This window comes from Astyanax mexicanus, chromosome 5 (assembly GCF_023375975.1).
Source record: "Astyanax mexicanus isolate ESR-SI-001 chromosome 5, AstMex3_surface, whole genome shotgun sequence".
Taxonomy (NCBI): Eukaryota; Metazoa; Chordata; class Actinopteri; order Characiformes; family Acestrorhamphidae; genus Astyanax; species Astyanax mexicanus.
The window spans coordinates 2,942,538-2,965,219 of NC_064412.1; the positions used below are offsets into that span (position 1 = coordinate 2,942,538).

At 36.9% G+C, this 22,682-nt stretch overlaps 1 protein-coding gene across 2 annotated transcripts in view; it reads left to right on the forward strand.

Moving 5' to 3' along the window:
• frmd4ba (FERM domain containing 4Ba) overlaps positions 1-22,682 on the forward strand; it is a 141,962-nt gene that overhangs the window by 113,382 nt on the left and 5,898 nt on the right. For both annotated transcript variants that reach the window (XM_049479464.1, XM_022667724.2), the window contains exons 12-22: positions 2,207-2,283; positions 4,265-4,403; positions 5,465-5,606; positions 7,556-7,689; positions 7,817-7,933; positions 9,402-9,630; positions 10,942-10,998; positions 11,168-11,300; positions 13,134-13,298; positions 14,217-14,965; positions 18,947-19,079. In XM_049479464.1, coding sequence (XP_049335421.1) covers positions 2,207-2,283; positions 4,265-4,403; positions 5,465-5,606; positions 7,556-7,689; positions 7,817-7,933; positions 9,402-9,630; positions 10,942-10,998; positions 11,168-11,300; positions 13,134-13,298; positions 14,217-14,965; positions 18,947-19,079 — 2,075 coding nt within the window. The remainder of the gene's footprint in view (positions 1-2,206; positions 2,284-4,264; positions 4,404-5,464; positions 5,607-7,555; positions 7,690-7,816; positions 7,934-9,401; positions 9,631-10,941; positions 10,999-11,167; positions 11,301-13,133; positions 13,299-14,216; positions 14,966-18,946; positions 19,080-22,682) is intronic.

Genomic DNA, 22,682 nt, shown 5'->3' on the forward strand with positions numbered 1-22,682 from the left:
TTGGGTCGTTTGGATTAATCCCAAAAAGAACAGCTTTTCTTGCTTCACTTCCTTTAAGATTAGTTTTCAGAGGTTTGTTTAGCTTCAAATGCAAAAGGTAAAGAAACCTGTAGATCTTTTTTGTTCTTTACTCAGGCTGTTCCTGGGCGGTCAGTCACCGCGCTCATGGCGCTGTCTCTCTGCCGGTACCTGGCAGGGAATGGGAATTAGCATTCCTCGTAAATCCTCACCCCCGCAGTCTGATATAGTAGCTGCTGGATCTTGTGCTGTGGGTGTTTAAAGCGTGGAAGAATCGGAAATGAGCGTATAGTAGTGTCTAAAGGTTTGTGTGCCTGGCTTGTTTTTGCTGTTTTTTATCTACATACCTGTCGCTTTTGGCTGGCTTTGTATGCTCTGCTTGTCAAAGGGTTGTAGGTTTAATACCCAGGCCTTCTCTGCTTATATCAGTTCGTGTTCTGCTTGTCACAGGGTTGTAGGTTTAATACACAGGTCATCTCTGCTTGTGAAAGGATTGTTTATTCAATAGCTAGGTTTGCTCTGCTTGTCACAAGGTTATGGGTTCAATACTCAGGTCTTATCAGCTTATATCAGGACTTGTTCTGCTTGTTACAGGGTTGTAGCTTTAATACACAGGTGTACTCTGCTTGTCACAAGGTTGTAGGTTCATTTCCAGGTTCTTCTCTGCTTGTCACAGGGTAATGGGCTCAATACCCAGGTCTTCTCTGTCTATACAAGGACATGTTCTACTTGTTACAGGGTTGTAGGTTTAATACCCAGATTTGCTCTGCTTATCGCAGGGTTTCCCTCTGATCCCCTCTGATAGTATGTATCTATCAATCTGCTCTGATTGTGACCACAGGGTTGTAGGTTCAATTCCTAGGTCTGCTCTGCTTGTAAAAAGATTGTAGGTTCAATACCCAGGTTTGTTCTGCTTGTCACAAGGTTGTGGGCTCAATACTCAGATCTGTTCTGCTTGTAACAGTGTTGTAGGTTTAATACCCATGTCTGCTCTGCTTGTCACAGGGTTGTGGGTCCAATACCCAGGTTTGCTCTAATTATAAAAGGGTTGTGGGTCCAATACCCAGGTCTTCTCTGCTTGTAAGATAGATTGTAGGCTCAATACCCGGGTCTGATCTGCTTGTAAAAAAGATTATAGGCTCAATACCCAGGTCTGCTCTGCTCGTCACAGGGTTGTGGGTCCAATACCCAGGTTTGCTCTGATTATAAAAGTGTTGTGGGTCCAATACCCAGGTCTTCTCTGCTTGTAAGATAGATTGTAGGCTCAATACCCAGGTCTGATCTGCTTGTAAAAAACATTATAGGCTCAATACCCAGGTCTGCTCTGCTCGTCACAGGGTTGTGGGTCCAATACCCAGGTTTGCTCTGATTATAAAAGTGTTGTGGGTCCAATACCCAGGTCTTCTCTGCTTGTAAAATAGATTGTAGGCTCAATACCCAGGTCTGCTCTGCTTGTCACAGGGTTGTGGGTTCAGAATGTCTCAGAATGTCTTCTTTTATGACAAATGTAGAAAGCAATGTCAGTTCTAAGCATGTTTTGACTGTTTTTGGTTTTCATTGTCACAGTTTCCACAGTTTTAAAAAATAGAATGTAACATCAAGTAAACAAATGAACAAGCAAACAAACAAACAGACAAAACTGTGCAGGGAAAGTAAAAAAAAAGCCTAAAAGAAGCTTGTACAAAGTACGTTCCCTTCAAGACAATTATAAGAGAATACAGAGGGGAAAAAAGACCAAGAAAAAGAAAAATAATAATAATTGTAATAATAATATGTAATTACTTAATACACATAATCACATGAATATACACAAATACGTATTTAGTATTTGATACTGGTTACAATGAGAGTAGATACGTTTTAAGCTGTTTTTTTTAAACTAATGATGCTAGTGAAGATGCTCCTAACAGATGATTTTTTTTATTGATTTATCAACTGATATTCACACAAATCCAGAAGCTCTTTGTGAAGAACATTTTGTCAGAAGGATAATAGTGTTTTTCCAGTGCATTTAAAGAGTGTTGAAGCCTCAGAACTGTGGACTGAAAGGATGGGAATGTTTATTTTACATCAGCGTCATTTCAAACACTACGTGTTTACCTAATGATTCCTCACAGCTTGTTCCCGTGGTTCTACCAGCACTAAGTAAACCTTCTCTCTCTCTCTTTTTCTGTCTTTTTATTTGTAGATCTTTCACTGGAAGCAGCTTGAGAACTTGTATTTCCGCGAGAAGAAATTCGCAGTTGAGGTCAACGACCCGCAGAGGTAAGGGAAAGAACAGAAAGAACATAATTCATGTCATTTTCTACCCTTTATCTCTCTTCCTTCCAGCTGTACCTGAATGCTACCTTCACTGCTGATCGTTGGTTTGACAGATGATCACTATTCCAGACTGTTCCTTTAGTTAAAGACTAATGCTGCAGTGTTCTGGAGGCTCACGCTACGCCGCTCTCGGTTTCTGGGACGCTGCCTCTGGCACACCGTTCTCTCTGACTGTAATTAAAACTCACTGATGCAAGACGTTTTTAATGTAGCAGCTCTGATTCTAGTGCCGTATTGCAGTGCAGAAACCAAGCAGTCCAAACTGAGATCTGCACACTGAGGGATAAATATCTAAAGCATTGCATTGCAACTTTTTGCAGCAGCAAATAGTAGTAAAGAACAGCGGTAAATCAGTGATTATGGACGAGTTTACTGATCAGAAGGTTGTAGGTTCAATACCCGGCTTTGTTCTCCTCATCACAGGGATGTTACAATAGTGGTAGCTTAGAAGAGCAGACCCAGTTTTTGATTACAGGTCTGTTTCTGCTTGACACAGGGTTGTGGGTTCAGTACCCAGGCTGCTCTGCTTGTCACAGTGTTGTGGGTTCAGTACCCAGGCTTGCTTGGCTTATCACAGGGTTGTAAATTATATAGCCGAGTGTGCTCTGTTTATGACAAGGTTGTGGGGTCTATATACTAGGGTCTATTCAGCTTATCACTGGGCTATGAGTTCAGTACCAAGGTCACAAAGTTGTGGGTTCAATACCCGGGTCTGCTTTGCTTGTCACAGGGTTGTGGGATTAAAACCATTGCATTGTAACTTTTTGCAGCAGCAAATAGTAAGAGACAGTGGTAAATCAGTGATTATTGAGCAAGTTTACTAATCAGAAAGTTGTAGGTTCAATACCCAGGTTTTCTCTCCATATCACAGAGATGTTATAATACTATGTCTGCTCTGCTTGACACAGGGTTGTGGGTTCAATACCCAGGTCTGCTCTGCTTGTCACCAATCTATGAGTTTAGTACCCAGGTCAGTACCAAGGTCTGCTGTACTTTGTCATGAAATTGTGGGTTCAGTACCCAGATCTGCTCTGCTTATCACTGGGCTTAGACTTCAGTACAAAGGTCTGCTTAGCTTATCACAGTGTTGTGGGTTCAATACTTTGGTCTACTCTGCTTGTCGCTAAGCTATGAGTTCAGTACTCAGGTCTGCTGTGCTTGTCACAGGGTTGTGGGTCCAATACTTTGGTCTGCTCTGCTTGTCACAGGGTAGTGGGTTTAATTCCCATGTATGCTCTGCTTATCACAGGGTTATGGGTTTAATACCCAGGCCTGGTCTGTTTATCACAGAAATGTGGTCCAATACCTTGATCTGCTCTGCTTTGTCACAGGGTTGTGGGTTCAATACCCAGATTTGCTCTGCTTGGCACACGATTGTGGATTAAATGTCTGGGTCTACTCAGCTTTTCACTGAGTTATAAGTTCAATACCTTGGTCTGCTATGCTTGTCACAGGGTTGTGGGTTCAATACCCAGGTCTGCTGTACTTTGTCACCCTTTCAAGCTGAGATACTTGAAGAAAAGAATTGAATTGTAATGTAGAAGTGTATAATTGTAATGGCAGTGAAGGTACTTGCTCATACTCAAGGTCAGTTCTGATAACCATGCTACACTAAATAATGATCTGTAATAGAGGCTGGAGTTGATGTGTAAACACAAGTGCTGTCAACCTGAGCTCTGCTGAAATATCTTGTACAGGTTGATAATTGAGATATATATATTTTCTTTTTTTGTTTTTTTTTTGGTCATGTTTATTAGATTATAATAATGTAAAGAGCATTGACCGGTCTGTAATGCAAGGTCCCGCACTGTTTGCTGTGTTATAGTGCTTTTTAGTTCTGGTTTAGTTCATTTAGGCCCTTTTAGGGTCTTTTAAATCATATGTATGTGTATTAATGTGTGTGTATATGTGTGTTAATCTACAGGAGGGCGGCATCTAAGCGTACTTTCGGACAGTCTGGGCAGGCCATCCACTCGTGGTATGCCAGCCACTCTCTGATCAAAACCATCTGGGCGATGGCCATCAGTCAGCACCAGTTTTACCTGGACCGCAAACAGAGCAAAGTGAGTGTGCTATACGGCTAATATTAGCATTAGCATTTATTCAGACCTCAAATAATGCAAAGAAAACAAGTTCATATTCAAAAAGTTTTAAAAGTTCAGAAATCAATATTTGGTGGAATAATCCTGGTTGGTTTTTAATCACATTTTTTTTTCATGCATCTTGGTATCATGTTCTCCTCCACCAGTCTTACACACTGCTTTTGGATAACTTTATGCTGCTTTACTCCTGGTGCAAAAAAATCATTCAAGCAGTTCAGTTTGGTGGTTTGATGGCTTGTGATCATCCATCTTCCTCTTGATTATATTCCAGAGGTTTTTAATTTGGTAAAATCAAAGAAACTCATCATTTTTAAGTGCTCTCTTATTTTTTGCAGAGTTGTTTAAATTATCAATTTATCAGTGTGTATATATAGTCATTTGTGTACTTAGTTTACTAATCAAGGATACTCTGTTGAATTAACATAAAGGAGCTGATATGTTGGCTTTGTTTTAAAATTGTGGTTTTACTCGTTTAGGATATTTAAACATTACTTACAGTCCAATTTCAGATAGTGGTGTTATCCACTATGCCACACCAACCACAGTAGTGCAGAGTACTTGGCTTGGTGTCAACTAGGGTTCAACTACAATTTGTATTTGTGTTTATTTATTCATTTAGAACAACTTTTAACCAGAAACTTAATAATGTAAATAAGTTGAGGTGATTCATTAGCTATAGTTTATGCTGCAGTTATTATTATTTTTGTTCAGCTGACTTAAAAATACCATGAATGAGAACAATTTTAAGTCCTGCTTTTATGTTGTATACACACTCTTCACTCTTAGCATGGTGTATGTTGGGTTTGAGCTTGGTTTAAGCTGTTTAAAAACGTTTTCCAGCTCAAAGTTCTTTAGATTTCTTTATTCAGTGCTGAACTGCAGTAATTGTTAAGCAGCTGATTGATGAGAACCCCCCGCTCCGTCTGAGACACAATGACTGGACTTTTTATAGCACTGCAGAATTCAATAACCTGACGTAACCACCAGCGTCTGTCCTCTAACACACTTTTCTTCACCTCCAGGCTAAAATAGCCACGGCTAAGAGCCTGGGAGACATCGCCATGGACCTGACGGAGATCGCAGCCCCCAGAATCAGCAAGCTGGTCAGCGTGGAGAGCAAAGACCAGCTCATTATGGCCAGCACTGGAAGCCTGGTCTCTGCAGGTAATATACTCCCTGACAACTTAATAATAATCATTATCTTCATCATCTTTATCTTCTTTATCACCTTTATCATCTTCTTCTTTTTATTTTCTTAACAAAAGCCTTTGAAGCCAATCCCCATCCCCTTATCTCTTATATTATTAGTTATTTACCTATAAAGAACAATCACCTGAGCTTGGATCTTCTCCAAAATTCAACATAATCACCATAATTAAAGATTTTTTTTTTGTACATTAGTTTCAATATATCTCTAGTGTTCTATTTACCCTTTTAATTTAATAAAGAGGGTTTGAAGCTATACTGTATATAGCTGAATTCATGTAAAATGAAATTTTTAAGAAGATTCCTTTAGAGTTAGGCCTGTCATGATAACAATTTTGTCACAGAAATTATTTACGATAAACGATATTCTTGGCAATAAACTAGACAATAAACTTTCCTTTCCTGTTCACACACTTAATTTTTGAACCTGAAAAGTTCCCAAAGTAGGTTATAGTAGGTTCTTCAGTGTATATAGACACATTGTGAAGTGCAGAGGCAAGAGAACAATGAGTCTGCCCCACGCCATGACGTGCAGCCCCTGTCTGTCCCAGCTGGAACGCGTTGAACCGGAATAAAGCCCTGTAAATGGAAGGCTGAGGCAACGTGAACCTAAGAACCTAATAAGTTAAGCTGCTAGAGCTGCACTGGGCCGTTGTTATGTTTCTTTAAGTTTGTTTTGGGTGTTGATAGTAGGGCTGGGCGATATGGAAAAAAAATCTTATCACAATATAGTTTTCCATATCAGCTGATATCGATATATATCACGATATAAATCAAATCACTTTCTGTTACACTTAAAGATTTCTTTTTACTCATAAGTGACACATGTATGGCCCTTAAAACAAGTACAAGGGGACAAATATATAAACAAAAAAATAGCACTTGGATTTTTAATAACATTATTTTTAATCAAAGGATTATTCACCTCCCTGAATGCAGGCAGCTACGTAAAGCAAAATACAAGAGTATATCACAGTGTTCATTTTGACTGGTGATCTTGATTTAGTTTTAGGCTTTTGATTAAAATGTATAATAGTTTTAGTTACATTTTAGTCTAGTTTTAGTCTAATAAATTGTGGTCATATAAAAACTATGTATTACATATGTTTTACTGTTTTTCTAGTTTATATTTGTTGTTATTTTTAGATTATTTACTGCTATTGTTTATAGGGGTTGTTCTGGGCGCTACTTAAACGGAAAATAGAAAATAAAGTTTATCGAATCCTATCGTCCGGCTTATTATCGTTATCGCGATATATAATTTCCTCGATAACTATCGATAACGTTTTATCGCCCAGCACTAGTTGATAGAGGGCATTTTTCCTAATAAAATGTACATTTTGAGTGATTTCACTCCCTGTGTCTGAGTCTCTCTGTGCTTATCGGATCACTGCAGCCTCATCCACAGTCACAATATATATACGTGCATTTTGTAAGTGCAAACACAGAGTGGACGAGATCACGATTATTAAAATGATAAGTCGATAATGTAGATATTGTGACGGGCCTATTTATAGTTATAAAATAACTCTGAGTTACGTTTTTATTTAATCAGAACGGCGAGATCTAACAATCTAACACAAATCACTAAAATTAACCACTTCTGACACCAATCTTAAAATCTAAACACATTGAATTGAAAATCTATGCTGTGTAGCAAAACCAAATATCACAATACGATATCGATATATTATTTCTTTTTATTTTGTTTATTCCTTTTAAGAAGTCATATATAAGTGTGTAAAGAATCATCACGCTTCTCTATCATACAAATGTGGTTTGACATTCATTTTACATTAATTCTACAGTAACAATTCTATTCTATTCTTCAGGTCTCAGTGGAAACAGTTATAGATCCTTTATTTTAATGAGCCTATCTCTGAGCTCGGGTTTGTTTTTGCCTTCAGGTTCAGCAGATTCTGAAGTGAGTGAAGAACTGAAGAAAGAGAAGATCTCAGAGCTGAAGAAGAAGGAGAAGAACCTCCAGGATCTTCTGACTCAGAAGCTCAATGAGCTGAAGAAGATCTGCCTGAGGGAAGCAGTGAGTGCTAAATTTTTCATTTATTTTTCCTTCATTTTCTGAGCAGATTTGTATAAAAAGTAGATTTATAAAGATGAGATTTATTCATTTATTGTATACTTATGTTCTTTTGTTTGTCTTTTAAAAGGAATTAACTGGAAAATTACCTAAGGAGTATCCTCTAGCGTCAGGAGAGAAGCCTCCCGCCGTACGCAAACGCGTAGGAACTGCCTTCAAACTCGACGACCTCTTCCCATACGATGCGGTACGTCTAATTCTTCTATATAAATTACTTATACTGGTAATAATCTAGAGTTGTCACAATGCTGTGACTATATAAGTAGGGAATAGGACAGCTCTGGTAAAAAAAAAATGAAGAGAGCACTTCAGTTTCTGAATCAGTTTCTCTGATTTTGCTATTTATAGGTTTATTTTTGAGTAAAATGAACATTGTTGTTTTATTCTATAAACTACAGACAACATTTCTCCCAAATTACAAATAAAAATATCATAATTTAGAGCATTTATTTGCAGAAAATGAGAAATAAGTTCATATTCATAAAGTTTTAAGAGTTCAGAAATCAATATTTGGTGGAATAACCCTGGTTGGGTTTTAATCACAGTTTTTATGCATCTTGGCATCATGTTCTCCTCCACCAGTCTTACACACTGCTTTTAAATAACTTTATGCTGCTTTACTCCTGGTGCAAAAATGGCTGGTGATCATCCATCTTCCTCTTGATTATATTCCAGAGGTTTTCAATTTGGTAAAATCAAAGAAACTCATCATTTTTAAGTGCTCTCTTATTTATTTCCAGAGCTGTATCGATGTCTAGATATTTCGAATTGATACTTGCTGATATATTTATCGTATGCCATTTAAAAAAAAGGACAAAGGGTCTACAGCGCTTTCACTATGATTGGTAAGATCGTTGGTTCGAATCCCAGTCATGCAGCTTGCAATCAGCTGCCAGAGCCCCGTGAGAGCACAATTGGTCTTGCTCTCTTTGGGTGGGTACAGTAGATGGTGCTCTTTCCCCTCATCACTCCTAGGGTGATGTGGATCAGCACAAGGCTGCGTCTGTGAGCTGATGTTTTATTTTGTGGTAGTTTTAATAGATCTAGTATTCAATTTAACCCTTTAATCTAATAAATAGGTGGCAAATCTTAAATAAGCTCTTGTAGCACCTTTATTACTGTATACGTTACATATAACACAACATCATTTAACTAAAGAATCCAAAGCATTGAAAGTTAGATGACCAAACCAAATTTCTTGGTTAAAATGACCTGAAATTTTAAAATCTTAACGTCTTAATGGAACCAGTATTAGATCTTGTACGGCATTGCCTATAAAAGCCTTTGTAGAACCTTCATTTTATTCTTTATTTTTAGAGTGTAGAGTTTTTTGTTTTTTTTTTGAGTCATTTGGTTCTCAATATCAAATAATATTATGCAATGATTAAATTTAGATTGTATATTTCTGTAGATTGTATTGGATTAATTTAGAGGTACAAAACTATTGCATTTTTTTTATTTTATTGAGGTAGAACATGCACATTATTTAGCAAAAAAAAAAGATAATTTGATAATTGATTATTTCCAGATTTTACTGGCAAAAAATACAAACTTTTAGCACACTTTGTGTAATTTTACTTTAATTCTACAGTAAAAAATGCTGTAAAATTCTTGTTTTTTACGTTTTTTCTGACGTCACGTTTCCGTACCTTCAGGACCCTCATCTGAGGAACTTGGAGAGCAGGTTCGCTCTACAGCAGAAGATCGTGGAAGCAGCTAAGAAGCTGGCGAATGAAACGGAACTGTGTAAAACGGTGAAGAAGAAACGGAGGAGGAACTACATTGACGCCATGAAGAGATTCCAGGAAATCGAGAACGAGATTAATGATTACAGAGTGAAGACTGGGAAGGTGCCGACGCAGAGAGCCTCCCTCATCATCTCTGGTATATAAAAAACCCTGTTTCTATAACTAAACAGCTTATATAAGTGTAATAATATATATAATAATTTATTAGTTAATTTAAGAGGCTGAGGGCGAGTTTGGGGCTGATGATTCAAGTCTGTACTGGTCTGACGCTCTGCTCCAGAATCAGCCTTTAGGTTACCGGGGGTGGAAAAGGGAGTGGGCGGGGTTATAAGGAGAGGGGGCGGGGCTTTACTGTTTTTGCATGTATGCATTCAGGTGAGTTCAGTGTATGAAGTGTACAAAATGTTCCCAAAATTCTTTTTAAACGGAAATGACTTATTATGATTTATTGTATATGTTAATGATGAGTAATTATAGTGGTATATTTATTATTTATTATATCACTGATAAAGCCAAACCTCATATGCTTCTCTTTATATGGGAGATAATCCTCCAATAAAATGTATTTAAAGCAGCAGTCCCTATAATTCTTCTACTAAATTGAAAGCAGCAGTTTTCCTTAGATAAGGAATAGTATTATTATCCTGATTCAGTGTTTTTTCATTCATTTTAAATGTTCTGCATTGTAGATTAATACTAAACTCACCCAAACTATAAAGAAAAACTAATAAACACCAGAATATATTTTAGATTTTAGATTATTTGGATTTTTTGAATTCAGGCTTTCAGTTAACAGCTGTGCTGAACTAATGAAGAGTTAATTACTTACATTTTTTACCTCTTGAAGTGTTTGAGAGCATCAGTTGTAGAGTTGTATTGAGTTACAGGTATACAGTTGTTTTTTTAATCCATATTATGGCAAGAACTAATCAACTAAGTAAAGAAAAACAATTACTTTAAGAAATGAATGTCAGTCAATCAGTCCAAATAATTTTGAGAGATTTGAACGTAACCCCAAGCCCAATTGCAAAGATGGAACTGGCACTAATCAGGACTAATCATGCTAAAAACAGTATGATTAAAGAGTGTGGTCTGGTAGGTTTGTTGGATGTAATTGTTCTCTACATTTTGAAAGAAAAACAATTACTTTAAGAAATGAAGTAACTCAAAAGTTCTCAAACATTTTATTTTGTCTCTCTGCAATTACACATTCTCACCAGAGAGGCCGCCAAATCCCCCAAAACTTACAGACTGTCGCTTTAACATTAACTTTCAGTGGGAGCTGTTAAAATATTTTATTCCAAATAATTTCTATTGCTCTATTCATGAAGCTTTGTTTAATAATTGATATAATTGATAGAAAATAACTAAATATAAACTATATATATTAATATCTACTGTTTTTTTGTTTTATCTACTGTTTTTTTTTTTTTTTCTTCTGTGGTAGATGACGTAAACGCAGCAGACCTCAGCTCTCTGTCTGATAGCCTGAATCTGGAAGACGGTAAGAATAATTTAACATGGTTTATTTAGAAAAAAATTAAACCAGCGCAAAAAGTATAGTATCCTAGTGTTAATAGTGTTTAATAACCATGCATTTGGTCACCTCTACGTTCATTTTAACCCATTAAAACTTGAACATAAACCCATTTCCTCTCTCTTAACCCTTTCAGACGAGGCTCTGGGAGTGCAGCGTCCGCGGTCTCGTTCGGTTCAGTACTCTCCCCGCCATTCAGACGTCCTGGACGGTCCCTATCACTCTGATCTCAGGACCTCCGCCACCGAGGAGCAGCAGGACTCCAGCGGGTGAGTCCAGCCCAGCAGCAGCAGCACCCTGCCCTGGATTATCTTCTCCTCTCTGACTCTCTACATTCATTCCTTCCTTCCCCTCTTAAACCAGTCGGGGCTTGTACTTAAGAAACCACCCTGCATTCCTTCCCTGAGCCTCACGTAGCTCTCTTATCACACCGAGCGTTTACTCACACTCTACAGTTTAAAATAGAGCTGCAGGAGGAGAGAATGTTCTGGCTAGAGCAGTCGAACATAATGGGAGGGCATGTTGATAGTCATATTTTTTAAGCTAGAGCTAAAGATACTGGCTAAAATTGATGTACAAGGTCAAAAAATATATATATATAATGGTTCATGTGTCTTCAAGCTTATACTAAAGCCTAAAGCGTAATGATTGTAAATTAATAAAGATGATCTAATTGTGATTAATTTCAATACCCCACCTTGGTTAAATTAGAATTATACTGATAGAACTACTCTGTTATGTATGTAGACATAGGCTGAGAGTATAATATTTGAAAGTGGAAATAAGAATAGGTGAGATAGGGGCAAAAATAATGTTTGGGGGGGGGCAATGGCCCCCCTAGAGCCGGCCCTGCCAAAAAATCCAGTCCGACCCGGCCCGTGCACGTTCTGCCCAAGGCAAGGCCAGCTTATTTATATAGCACCTTTCATACACAACGATCATTCAAAGTGCTTTACAAATGAGAAAATACAAAGAGAAGTCAAATTAAAAGAACATATAACAATAAATAACAATAAAAATGGAAAAAACAATAAAACAAGAATAAAGCATAAATTATTCAAACATGATTAAAACAAAGAGAAACCAAATTAAAAACATAAAACATGTAAAAGAACAACAATAAATTGGAAATAAAAATAAAATAAGAATAAAGCATAAATAAAAATAATTTAAAAGAAGAAAAATTTACAAAATGAGTTAGAATAAAAATAATTTAAAAGAAGGAAAATTAACTAAATGAATTAGAATAAAAAAGCCGTTACAGAATTAAAGTGTGCAGAGCTGCAGTGTTTTAAACTGAGCTGTAGTTCTGCTTAAACATGAAGGTTTTCAGACTGGATTTAAAAGTGTTTAGTGTTGGGGCTCTTCTAACGCTCTTCCTCAACTGGTTCCATTTAAGAGCCCGACTCAACCCGCTCAATAAACTGTCCTTTTCAGCCCGAGCCAGAATTAAACCCAACGTTGTTTAAGTAAGTAAAGTGCTAAAACTGAGTGTTTTAATGAACGAAATCTGTTCAGAATTATGTTAATTAACATTGCAACACTGAAGAAGCACAGACCTATTACTTAAGAACAGTGTGTATTAAGAACCGATCTCCCTGTCTACTCTAATATAATTAACAATGTCTAAGAATATAAAACACTTTCTGAACAAACTTTTTTTTTTTTTTAAGCATATAGCCTATAGCAAAACACATAAATAGCAATCAGGTTACGCACTGTACACTCATTAAACCCAAATAGACCAAGAATAACACAATTTACGATTACTTTTGTCTACTGTAAAATAATAACCAATTTTTAAGAATGTAAAATACTTTCTGAACAAAACACAAAAAAACAGCAATAACATTGCTTATTACGACTTTCTTCTACTCTTATGTAGTTAACAATGTTTTACAATATCAGGTTCAAGCAGAGAATCTAAGCTCTTGTTGTTGTGTGCTCACTAAAACACAGATAAATAATCTGTTCTGATGATAATTTTCTTTTTTTTAGACTTTTGGAAATTCTATCTGAATCCAGCTAATAGAGTTGAACTTTTCTGCATTTCTCTCTTTAAAGTTGTCATTTGTAAAACAGTGTTTTAATCTGTATTTTAGATCTAATTACGCTGAAGTCCAGGATCCTTACCCCTACCTCCACAGAGATGCCTTATCCACACACAGTAGCCCCTATTACCCTGCCTCCAAACAGCCCCGCGACTCCAGGAGCATGCCCCCCACCCCCCAGCTCACCCGCAACGCCTTCAGCAGCATCCAGCTCAGGTACTGTACCCACCACTTTAGTTTTACTATGAGTGATTGAGTTTCCTCTTCTGAAGTCCCCGTTGCTCCACCAGCCGCTCGCGTTCAGTAAAACTGAGCCGGATCCTCTTTTAGAAGCTGTACGTGTGACGTAAGTACGTAAAGACGCGTGACGTGGCCAGAAGAAGAAGAATTCACGTGAAAAGCAAACCAGACAGCCCAGTTTTTAGAATGAATATATTATTAGGATTAGCAGGATTAGCAAGGATTTTATTCCATCTCCACTCAGAAATGCTTCTGCTTTCAATTTAGAAACAAAATAATACAGACTGCCTCTTTAATATATTATATAAATATTGATCTAATATTTAGGACAAAAGCAAAGTTTCATTTTCATTTGCTGCAGATGCACAGATCAGATTATAGAATAAGATAGCTGTTAGCTTGGGAGGCTACGCTAACTGCCTATAAAAAGGAAAAAACATTCAATTTCTTCTATTATTTGCTTTGTTTTGTACTTTTAAGTTGGTTTTATATTTATTCTAATTTAGATATTTTTATTTTATTCTAATTTATATATATATATATATATATATATATATATATATTTTTTTTTTTTTTTTTTGCAAGCTGTCTGCATACCGCCCACTTTAGGGTCCCGACCCACCAGTTGAGAATTGCTGATCTAATATATGCTTAATGTAGTTTTGATTTATTCACTAATTTGAACGTTTTCATATTTTATTTATTTTATATGTTTTTGCTAATAACACAAGCTATAATCACAGGGCTTGTAATAAGGATGCACCGATGTAGGAATTCGAGGTCGATATCCGATATTTAAAGGATGTACTCAACCTCTACGATTGGAAAGCACTGCTTTAATTAACTTAAATTGTACAAATTTTGACTTTTTGTGTAAAAATTGTTTATATTTAGATGTGAGGACGATGCCCCTCATCACTTTCGTCAGCGCAGCGGCAGCCTGGAGTCCCAGTCCCTCTACCCGTCAGAGACCGACGCCCCCGAGCCGGCCTTCACCATCGCGCCCCCGGCCCGACGCAGCAACAGCACCGAGGTCCTGGACGACGTCTCCTCACACACCAGCCAGTCCAGCTCGGAGTACTGCGCCCACTCGCGGGCCCGGGACCGCCACCGGCGCCGGAAAGGCAACGTCTACGCCAACACGGGCAGCATGCCCAACCTCGCCCAGAACGACGCCCACTGCTACGGCTACCAGCCACGGGCACGGCCCACCACCACCGCCTACTACGTTACCGGATACCCCTGCTACCCGGAACCAGAGTCGTACATGAACGGAGGAGGATACGTCTACGAGAACGACATGGAGGGACAATATAACGTAAACCCCTCCTACCACACGCCGGCGTACCCCGCCCATGACCCGTACGGCCGGGGCTACGGGCAGGACGACATGGACAACCTGAGCCAGAACCCGTACGCCACGCTGAGGCAAGCGAGGAACCGGCCACCGTCCAGAAACGAGAACTCCAGCAGACACATGCAGAAAGCCATGGTGGCTGAGCACCTGAGAGGCTGGTATAACCGAAACATGGGACACAAGCAGGCGGCGTACGAGTACGAGAGAGGACCGCAGCAGAGCGTGGCATACAGGATCGCACCGTCCGGATACGGCTTCAGCGACCGCGCCACGTCTTACTCATCAGGTGAGCCATTTGGAGTTCTGATGATGTATTTTAAAGATGTTGCATTTTAAAGAAATTTGAGACAACTACTGAGATTTCATCACACATAACATTGTTTCAGAGGTGTCAAGTAACAAAGTAGAAATACTTGGTTACCTTATTTAAGTAGAATTTTTGGGTATCTATGATTTAGTGAAGTAATTATTTTTTAGATGACTTTTTACTTCTACTCCTTACTATTTTACTGTGTGGTGAGACTGTCTGTAAAAGATTTTTATAACATCCCTCTGAAGTTTTACTACTCATCTAGTCTTCTGAGGTTTAGTGCACTATAGGATTTTGTGTATAAGATCATTTTTCCCCCTTACATTACTTTTATACTTTAAAACGTTTTCAAAGCAGTACTTTTATACTTTTACTTTGAGTTGATACTTCAACTTTTACAAAAGTATTTTAAATCCCAGTATCTATACTTCTACTTGAGTAATGAATGTAAATACTTTTGACACGCTGGCAAGGTTCATACTGGTGCTTGAAATCCTTGAAAATGCTTGAATTGTAATGTTGTGTTTTCCAGGTCTAAAATTTGTGCTGGAGTTGTGGATAAAGTTCTTGGAAATGCTTGAAAAAAACAAGCTATTTGACTAAATACTCTGCTTATTAGATGGAGAAATTAAATCCGTAGCCTAACATGAAAACTGCATCACCTTGCTCACCCCTCCTTTATGTATGATAATGTGAAAAATCTTTTGATGAACCCAGATCCCAGATCAGTTGTCTCTCTCTCTCTCTCTCTCTCTCTATATATATATATATATATATATATATATATATATATATATATATACGGATATACAACTAATTAAGGGTTGTATAAAATTACATATAATGTTTAGAAAATTATTAATTATTATGAGTTTATATGCAGTTGTATAAATAAATATCTGCTGGAAAAGCTTGAGAAGTGCTTGAATTTGAGCTTGGAAAAGGTGCATGAACCCTAAAATAAAGGTCGTTCTTTGAGGGATTCAATAGAAGAAACTCTATTGGTTCCTTAAATAGTCTTAATGCTTGTAATATAACAGCTGTATTACAGGATGAACGTTTCTGGAACCAAGAGTGTCTGTTTTTCTATGGCTTCAGTCAAATAACCATTAAAGTGTTTGGGTTCTTAGTTTATGAACTCAGCAAGGATGTATTATAATATATTATACAACAGTTAGTTCCGACCTCACAATCTGATTGGTTGAGAAGTGTTCTAGTCATGATGATATTTGTGAAAACATTACGGCCTTCTCACACTAAACTTGTGTCACTCCGTTGACGCGTTGCTGAGTAATGGTGTATACACACAGGACAGCTTAGAATTATCAACGGCATCAGCGGCAGCGTTAGCTTAGCACAGGCTAGCGCTCAGCCGCTGCACGCTCGCCCCCAGCGCTAACTCGTCTTTTTTGAGGAAAAAAGGGAGGGAAAATCGCTCGGCTAATGCCGTCTGACAGCCAGAACGCTAACCAGCCAGGCTAGGCTAAGCTAATGCTGAGCTAAAGCAAGCTACGCTAACCTAACCACAGTCCAGCCGGCTAGCTAAAACCAACACCACCCAGCAAAAAACAGGCAGAAATGCTCAAAAATGCGCAGCTTTCACCTAAAGCTAGCATTATTTTACGGTCCTGATGTTACCATCTCGCCTTCGGCTCATGCCTACGACCGAATCACAGCCGTGATGCAATATCTAAAAAAAAAAAAAAAGTTTGCTCATATATTCATTTTTGAATCTGAAGCCAAAAAGCAAAACTGGTCAAATTAAATGAAACTATAACAATAATTATAGCAAAATCCAGCCATATATTAAAATATTCCTAGTTTATTTTTTTTAATTCCTTGACAGCAATGTGTTCAGTTGCTCTCAACAAGATCTAACTTCCCATCTTTAGCTTTATCCAGGGCTTTAAAACTCCACAGATTTTCTACATCGTCAAGCCTAACAAAATTTGATTAAGCAAATCGAGCAAATAAACATGAAAAAAGTAAAAGTAACTTATTATTTATTTTAGCCATTAGGTTTATAGCTAAATAATAAGTTCATTTTAAAAAGAAAATTTTCACTGTTTTCCAAAAAAAAAAAACATTCACTTTCTGTAGAGGTCATAAGTTTGGACACACCTTCTCATCTAGGGGTGTAATTGAAGAATACTGAAGTGATCCAGACTATAAAGGAACACATAAGGAATCATGTAGTAACTTAAAAGTGTTAAACAAACCAAAATTCGGCTGGTAACTCTGATGAACTTATCCTGTACAACAGAGGGAACTCTTATTCTTCCTTTCCTATAGTCCTGATGAGTGCCAGTTTCACCATTCTAATGTTTTGATGGTCTATGCGTTGACTGCTTAACTTAGTTGAGTAGTTGTTGTTTCTCATAATCTGTATTAGAACATTACTCAAATATTCACTATTCACTGTATACCTGTAACTCTACCTCTTCACTACTTTACTTTAACTGATGCTCTCAAACACTTTATTAAGAGACGAGAAATTCAAGTAATTAACTCTTGATGAGTTCAGCACAGCTGTTAACTGAAGGCCTGAATTCCAGGAGACTCTACCTCATAAAACTGACTGAGAAAATCCAGCAGAGATGTGTAAAGCGGTCATGTGATAATTCCATGTGTTTCCTCATAGTTTTTATTGGTCTGTTCATCTAAAAAAAAAGTGTTGTGTCTCAGTTTATAAAAGCTCTTTCAGTGAATAAACCGGTCAGGCTAGTTCTCTGTGTACATATGCCTGAGAAACTCGCCTTTAAACACATACCACAGTTCTGTGTGTGTATGAACACCTTTATTCAAAATAACACAACAGTGAAATTGACACGTCTCAGAGTCATTTCTAAACACAGTATTAATATAATACTATAATAAAATAATAATTAAACAGTATTTTTTTTATTCTGACACTTTGTATTGTGTTCACTCCAATAGAAATACCCTATTTATATTTATTGTACCCCATTCTGTACTACTATTTTTAATTTTTTCATTTATTGTCCACTATTTACATATTTGCAAATCTGCATCATCTATCTTATCATATATGTATGTCTCTCTCTCTATTCCGTCCGTCCGTCCGTCCATCCATCCGTCCATCCATCCGTCTCTATTTCTGTCTATCCATCCGTCTCTATTTCTGTCTATCTCTCTGTCTCTATTTCTGTCTATCTCTCTGTCTCTATTTCTGTCTATCTCTCTGTCTCTATTTCTATCTTTCTGTCTGTCTCTATTTCTATCTATCTGTCTGTATCTTTTTCTGTCTGTCTGTATCTGTCTCTCTGTCTGTCTGTATCTGTCTCTCTGTCTGTCTATATCTGTCTCTCTGTCTGTCTGTATCTTTTTCTGTCTGTCTGTATCTGTCTCTCTGTCTGTCTGTATCTGTCTCTCTGTCTGTCTGTATCTGTCTCTCTGTCTGTCTGTATCATCTATCTTATCTTTCTTTTGTAACATCTGTTTATCTATGTATGTAGAACTATCTACTTGTCTGTCTGTCTGTCTGTCTGTCTCTCTATATCTATCTGTCTGTCTTTCTCTCTGTCTCTCTCTTTCTCGTTCTCTCACTCTTCTATCTATCTGTCTTGTCTGTCTCTCTGTCTTTCTGTATATCTATTTCTCTGTCTCTCTATATATATTCCATCCATCCATCACTGTCTTTCTCTATATCTCTGTCTCTTTATCTATTTTTCTGTCTCTCTTCTGTCTGTCTCTCTTTCTGTCTGTATGTCTCTATATATCTCTATCTACATCTATTTTTCTATTTCTATATCTTCTATATCTTCTATCTTTCTTTTATCTTATATTAAAATAATAATAGAATAAATAAAATTACAGATTAGAGAGAGAAAACATTGTTATATTTAAAATCTCTCTCTTTCTCTCTTTCTCTCTCTTTTTATTTATCCATGTATCTATCTATCTATTAATAATAAACTGCATCTCTCTTGTTTCCAGTGTCCTCCGGCTGCAGTGGGAGTACCTGGCGCAGTCACCTGGCGGTGGGTCTGTCTGAGTACAGCATGGCTCCGCCCCCCCAGCAGCCGTACGGTTACGGCTCGGTGCAGTACAGCCACCCGGCTCACAGCAGGTGAGCATCGCTGCCCTTTCCTCACCTGTCGCTCGGTGATGTTATATAATCCCTCTCAGCAGCTGGCAGGCAGATCCAGCAGCGCTGAATAGGAAGGAGAATGCTGGGTTGGGTACTGAACTGCTGAACCGCTGCTGCTCGGGCTTCATTCACAAGGACGTTTTAATGACCATCAAAAATAAATAAATATAAAGTAAAGACATAGTGCCAGGCTTAAACAAACATACGACACCTGACCCATGAGTTTATACTTCTTTAAACATGAAAACCAGCCTCACATGATGTGTCTAATTAAAGCTGCACTATATATCCATATTTTACCGTATCAAGATATATTTTCATATCATACATCGACAATAAGGATATTAACACTTTTAATACAGAGAGTAATGTATATATAAATGCAGTATAATTGGATTATGATGTGCAGCTTAAATGAGATAATCACTGTACTCTACATTAATGAGTATTTTAATATTGAATTTTGATATAGCATCATTTCAGACATTGTAGCAGAGCATAATATTTACTCTACATGTTGGGAGAATGTAAGAGAATATCAATATATTTAAAATACTATTATTTTAGTATTTTATTTTGACATACTGTATCGCTTTTCAAAAACACAACATTTGTAAGTATTATTTTAGATAAAGATTAGTAAGGATTGATTTCAGAAAGTGGTTTATTTATGATGCTAGATCCCACTGTTCATTTTTCTATTTTCAGATTTTATAAATTTGTGTACTTGTAATTTAAAACAATCAATTGCAATACATCTCCTTGCTTGTAGTATTGCAATTTATCATATTATGTATATATGTATATGTATGTATATGTACATACATATATGCGTATACATATACATATTTATTTGTGTACCCTGAAACATTTAGATTACTTTTTAGGGCCAACTTTTTTGCTGTTTGTAGCAAAAGGAAAAATCACTTTAAGGATCTACTACAGACTAGAGACTAATATATCTGTCCATTATCATTTATTTTCTTCAGTCCTGGATAAAGGAATAGTTAAAATCTATTAAAATCTCAATGTGTGTGTCATATCATATCGTACACAATAATATTGCAATAAAATTTACTTGCAGTAGTGTATTTTTTTTATTATTATATATTTTTTATTTAATGTTTTGTCCTATCACCAAGAATATCACTATTGCAATAATAATTGCAAAAATACCCTCAAATATATATTTTTTTGCATTTTATTTTAGGACCATATCACCCACCCCTAGTTCTAGCAGCATTAACATGCAGTAAACTTGTATCTTGAAAAAAGGAAACTTCATATGATGATTTATATAATTCAGTTGCTCCTTTAAGCATTTTCTTCGTACCTGAAATGTACTTTTATAATAGATAAAACACAAAATACAGTTAAAAAAAGGTCATTTCTGTTTTGTTTTTGGTAGACCTGTCACAATAATTGCAATATCGATTTATCGTACAATAAATAAACATGACCTCAATGATACTTTATAACTGTGATATCGTTGTGATATGTTTATTTGTATGTTTGTTCACACATATAACAGTGAATAATATTTACACAGTGTGGACTAAAGTTTTCTTATTTCCTAAGTAATTATAATAAATTATTAATTTAAATTTGATTGTCTTTAAAAAGTGTATGATTGCTTTTTTATGCTATTCTGTTATCATTATGTCAGTGGCATTTAATAGCCTTAAATTGACAAAAAATATCGTGTATTGCGATAATTTCTGTGACAATATATCGTCCACTAAAAATTCTTATTGTGACAGACCTAGTTTTTGGTCCGTTTTTACAGGATTAATCTTCATATTTACACTCCATATCTTCATATTTATATTATATATTCATAACTTTAGTCTTTTAGTCAATAATCTCATTGTTCTTGAAATTGAATTTAGTGAAACTAGGTGAGGTTTTGATGGAAACGTCCTTGTGAATGTTGCCTTATTCACAGGTTTATTTCTATAGGCTTTTAAATACAGGTTTTATAGGCTTTTTAATACTTTTGTAATAAATAGCTTATTTAAGGTTTTAGGGTTTTTTAACTCTTCACAAAGCCTGCCCTCACACTGTGCTCTCTCAAATACCTCTCTCCATCTCTCTCTCTCTCTCTCTTTTTTTTTCTCTCTCTCTGGTATAGACATGTCTCCAGACCACACCCTAAACCTAATCCCTCCTGGCACTACTCTTCTCCTCCTCCTCCCTTTTTCCCTCACTTAACTGCTTCCTCCCCTACTTCCTCCTCCTCCACTTCCTCCTCCTTATCCTCCTCCTCCTCCTTTCTTCCTCCATCCTCCTCTTTCTGCTGTCGGGAGGATGAGTCGGGCTCTGTCCTGCATCCCTCTGGTGGCTCCCGAACTCAAAAGCTTAATAAAGCTTCCTTTGCTAAGTGTAGCCCCTGATAGTAAGTAAAGGTGTGGTAGCCGTGATCCTCCCTCAGCGTTTGGTGTGCTTTGGCTCCAGTTTGGTGTAGAGTGGTCTGTGTTACTGTAACCTGTGAAAATGTAACTGCATGGCTTTATTCTAAGTGTCTCTGTGTTTCTCCAGACAGCGTAGCCGGTGTATTTGTCTGCAGCTCAAATGTTCTGGGTCGTGTTTGAAGAGAGAAAGAATACACATTAATAAAACTCTGGTGTTAAATTGGACTTTTGTTGTAGTAAAACATGATAAAAGGACTTACCTTTGTTGAATAGCTCACCTCCGCTCTCCCACGGCTTTCTGAGATACAGAAATTGTGTGCTTTTTGCCCAAAACTCTGTAAAACGGCCATATTGGGGCATAATTTGCCTCAATAAATCGTTTTTTACACTTTTTTTGTCCAGCTCAAAGAAGCTCCACACCTCATTAATTGCTAGAATCAGGAAAGCCCTGACCATTTGAAAAGGAAGCATTAGCAGCCAACACTATGCAGAGTCTATGTATATATAGGTAATAAATAAATTTTATTTATTAAGGCAAAATGTGCCCCAATATAGTGCTGGGGAAAACCACAAAATTACTGGATCTTAGAAAGCTGCGGGAGAGCGGAGTTGTGCTGTTCAACAAAGCTAAAGTACTCTTTATCATGTTTTACTACAACAAAAGTCCATTTTACACCAAAGTTCTCCTTTAAGGATGGGCAATATGACAAACGAAGAACTTTCATGTGCACTTGTATCACAATATATTTTATTTTTAGGGCTGCAGCTATCGATTTTTATTTTTGTAATCGTGTACTCTACTAAAAATATCTATTTGATTAATCATGTAGTCGGATAAAGCGTATTTGCTTGATTAAAGAGCAAAAAAATAATAAAAAAAAATACAAGACATTTCACTTAATAATAATGTTTTTTTCACTTAATGCTTCCATATTCCTGCTTCTCAACTAAAAACCCCCTCCTTCTTACTGTGCATAGATGACGTAACGTTAAGAGCATTGTGCCACAATACAAGTAGTCAGCGCAGTTTAAAATAAATAAACGATTCGTCGAGTCACAAAAAATAGTTTGATATGTTTTGTGATCGAGTAACTCGATTTAGTCGAGTAATCGTTTCGCACCTAGTATTTTGTGGTTTTGTAAAGCAGTAGAATTTTAAGTTTAAAGTTGT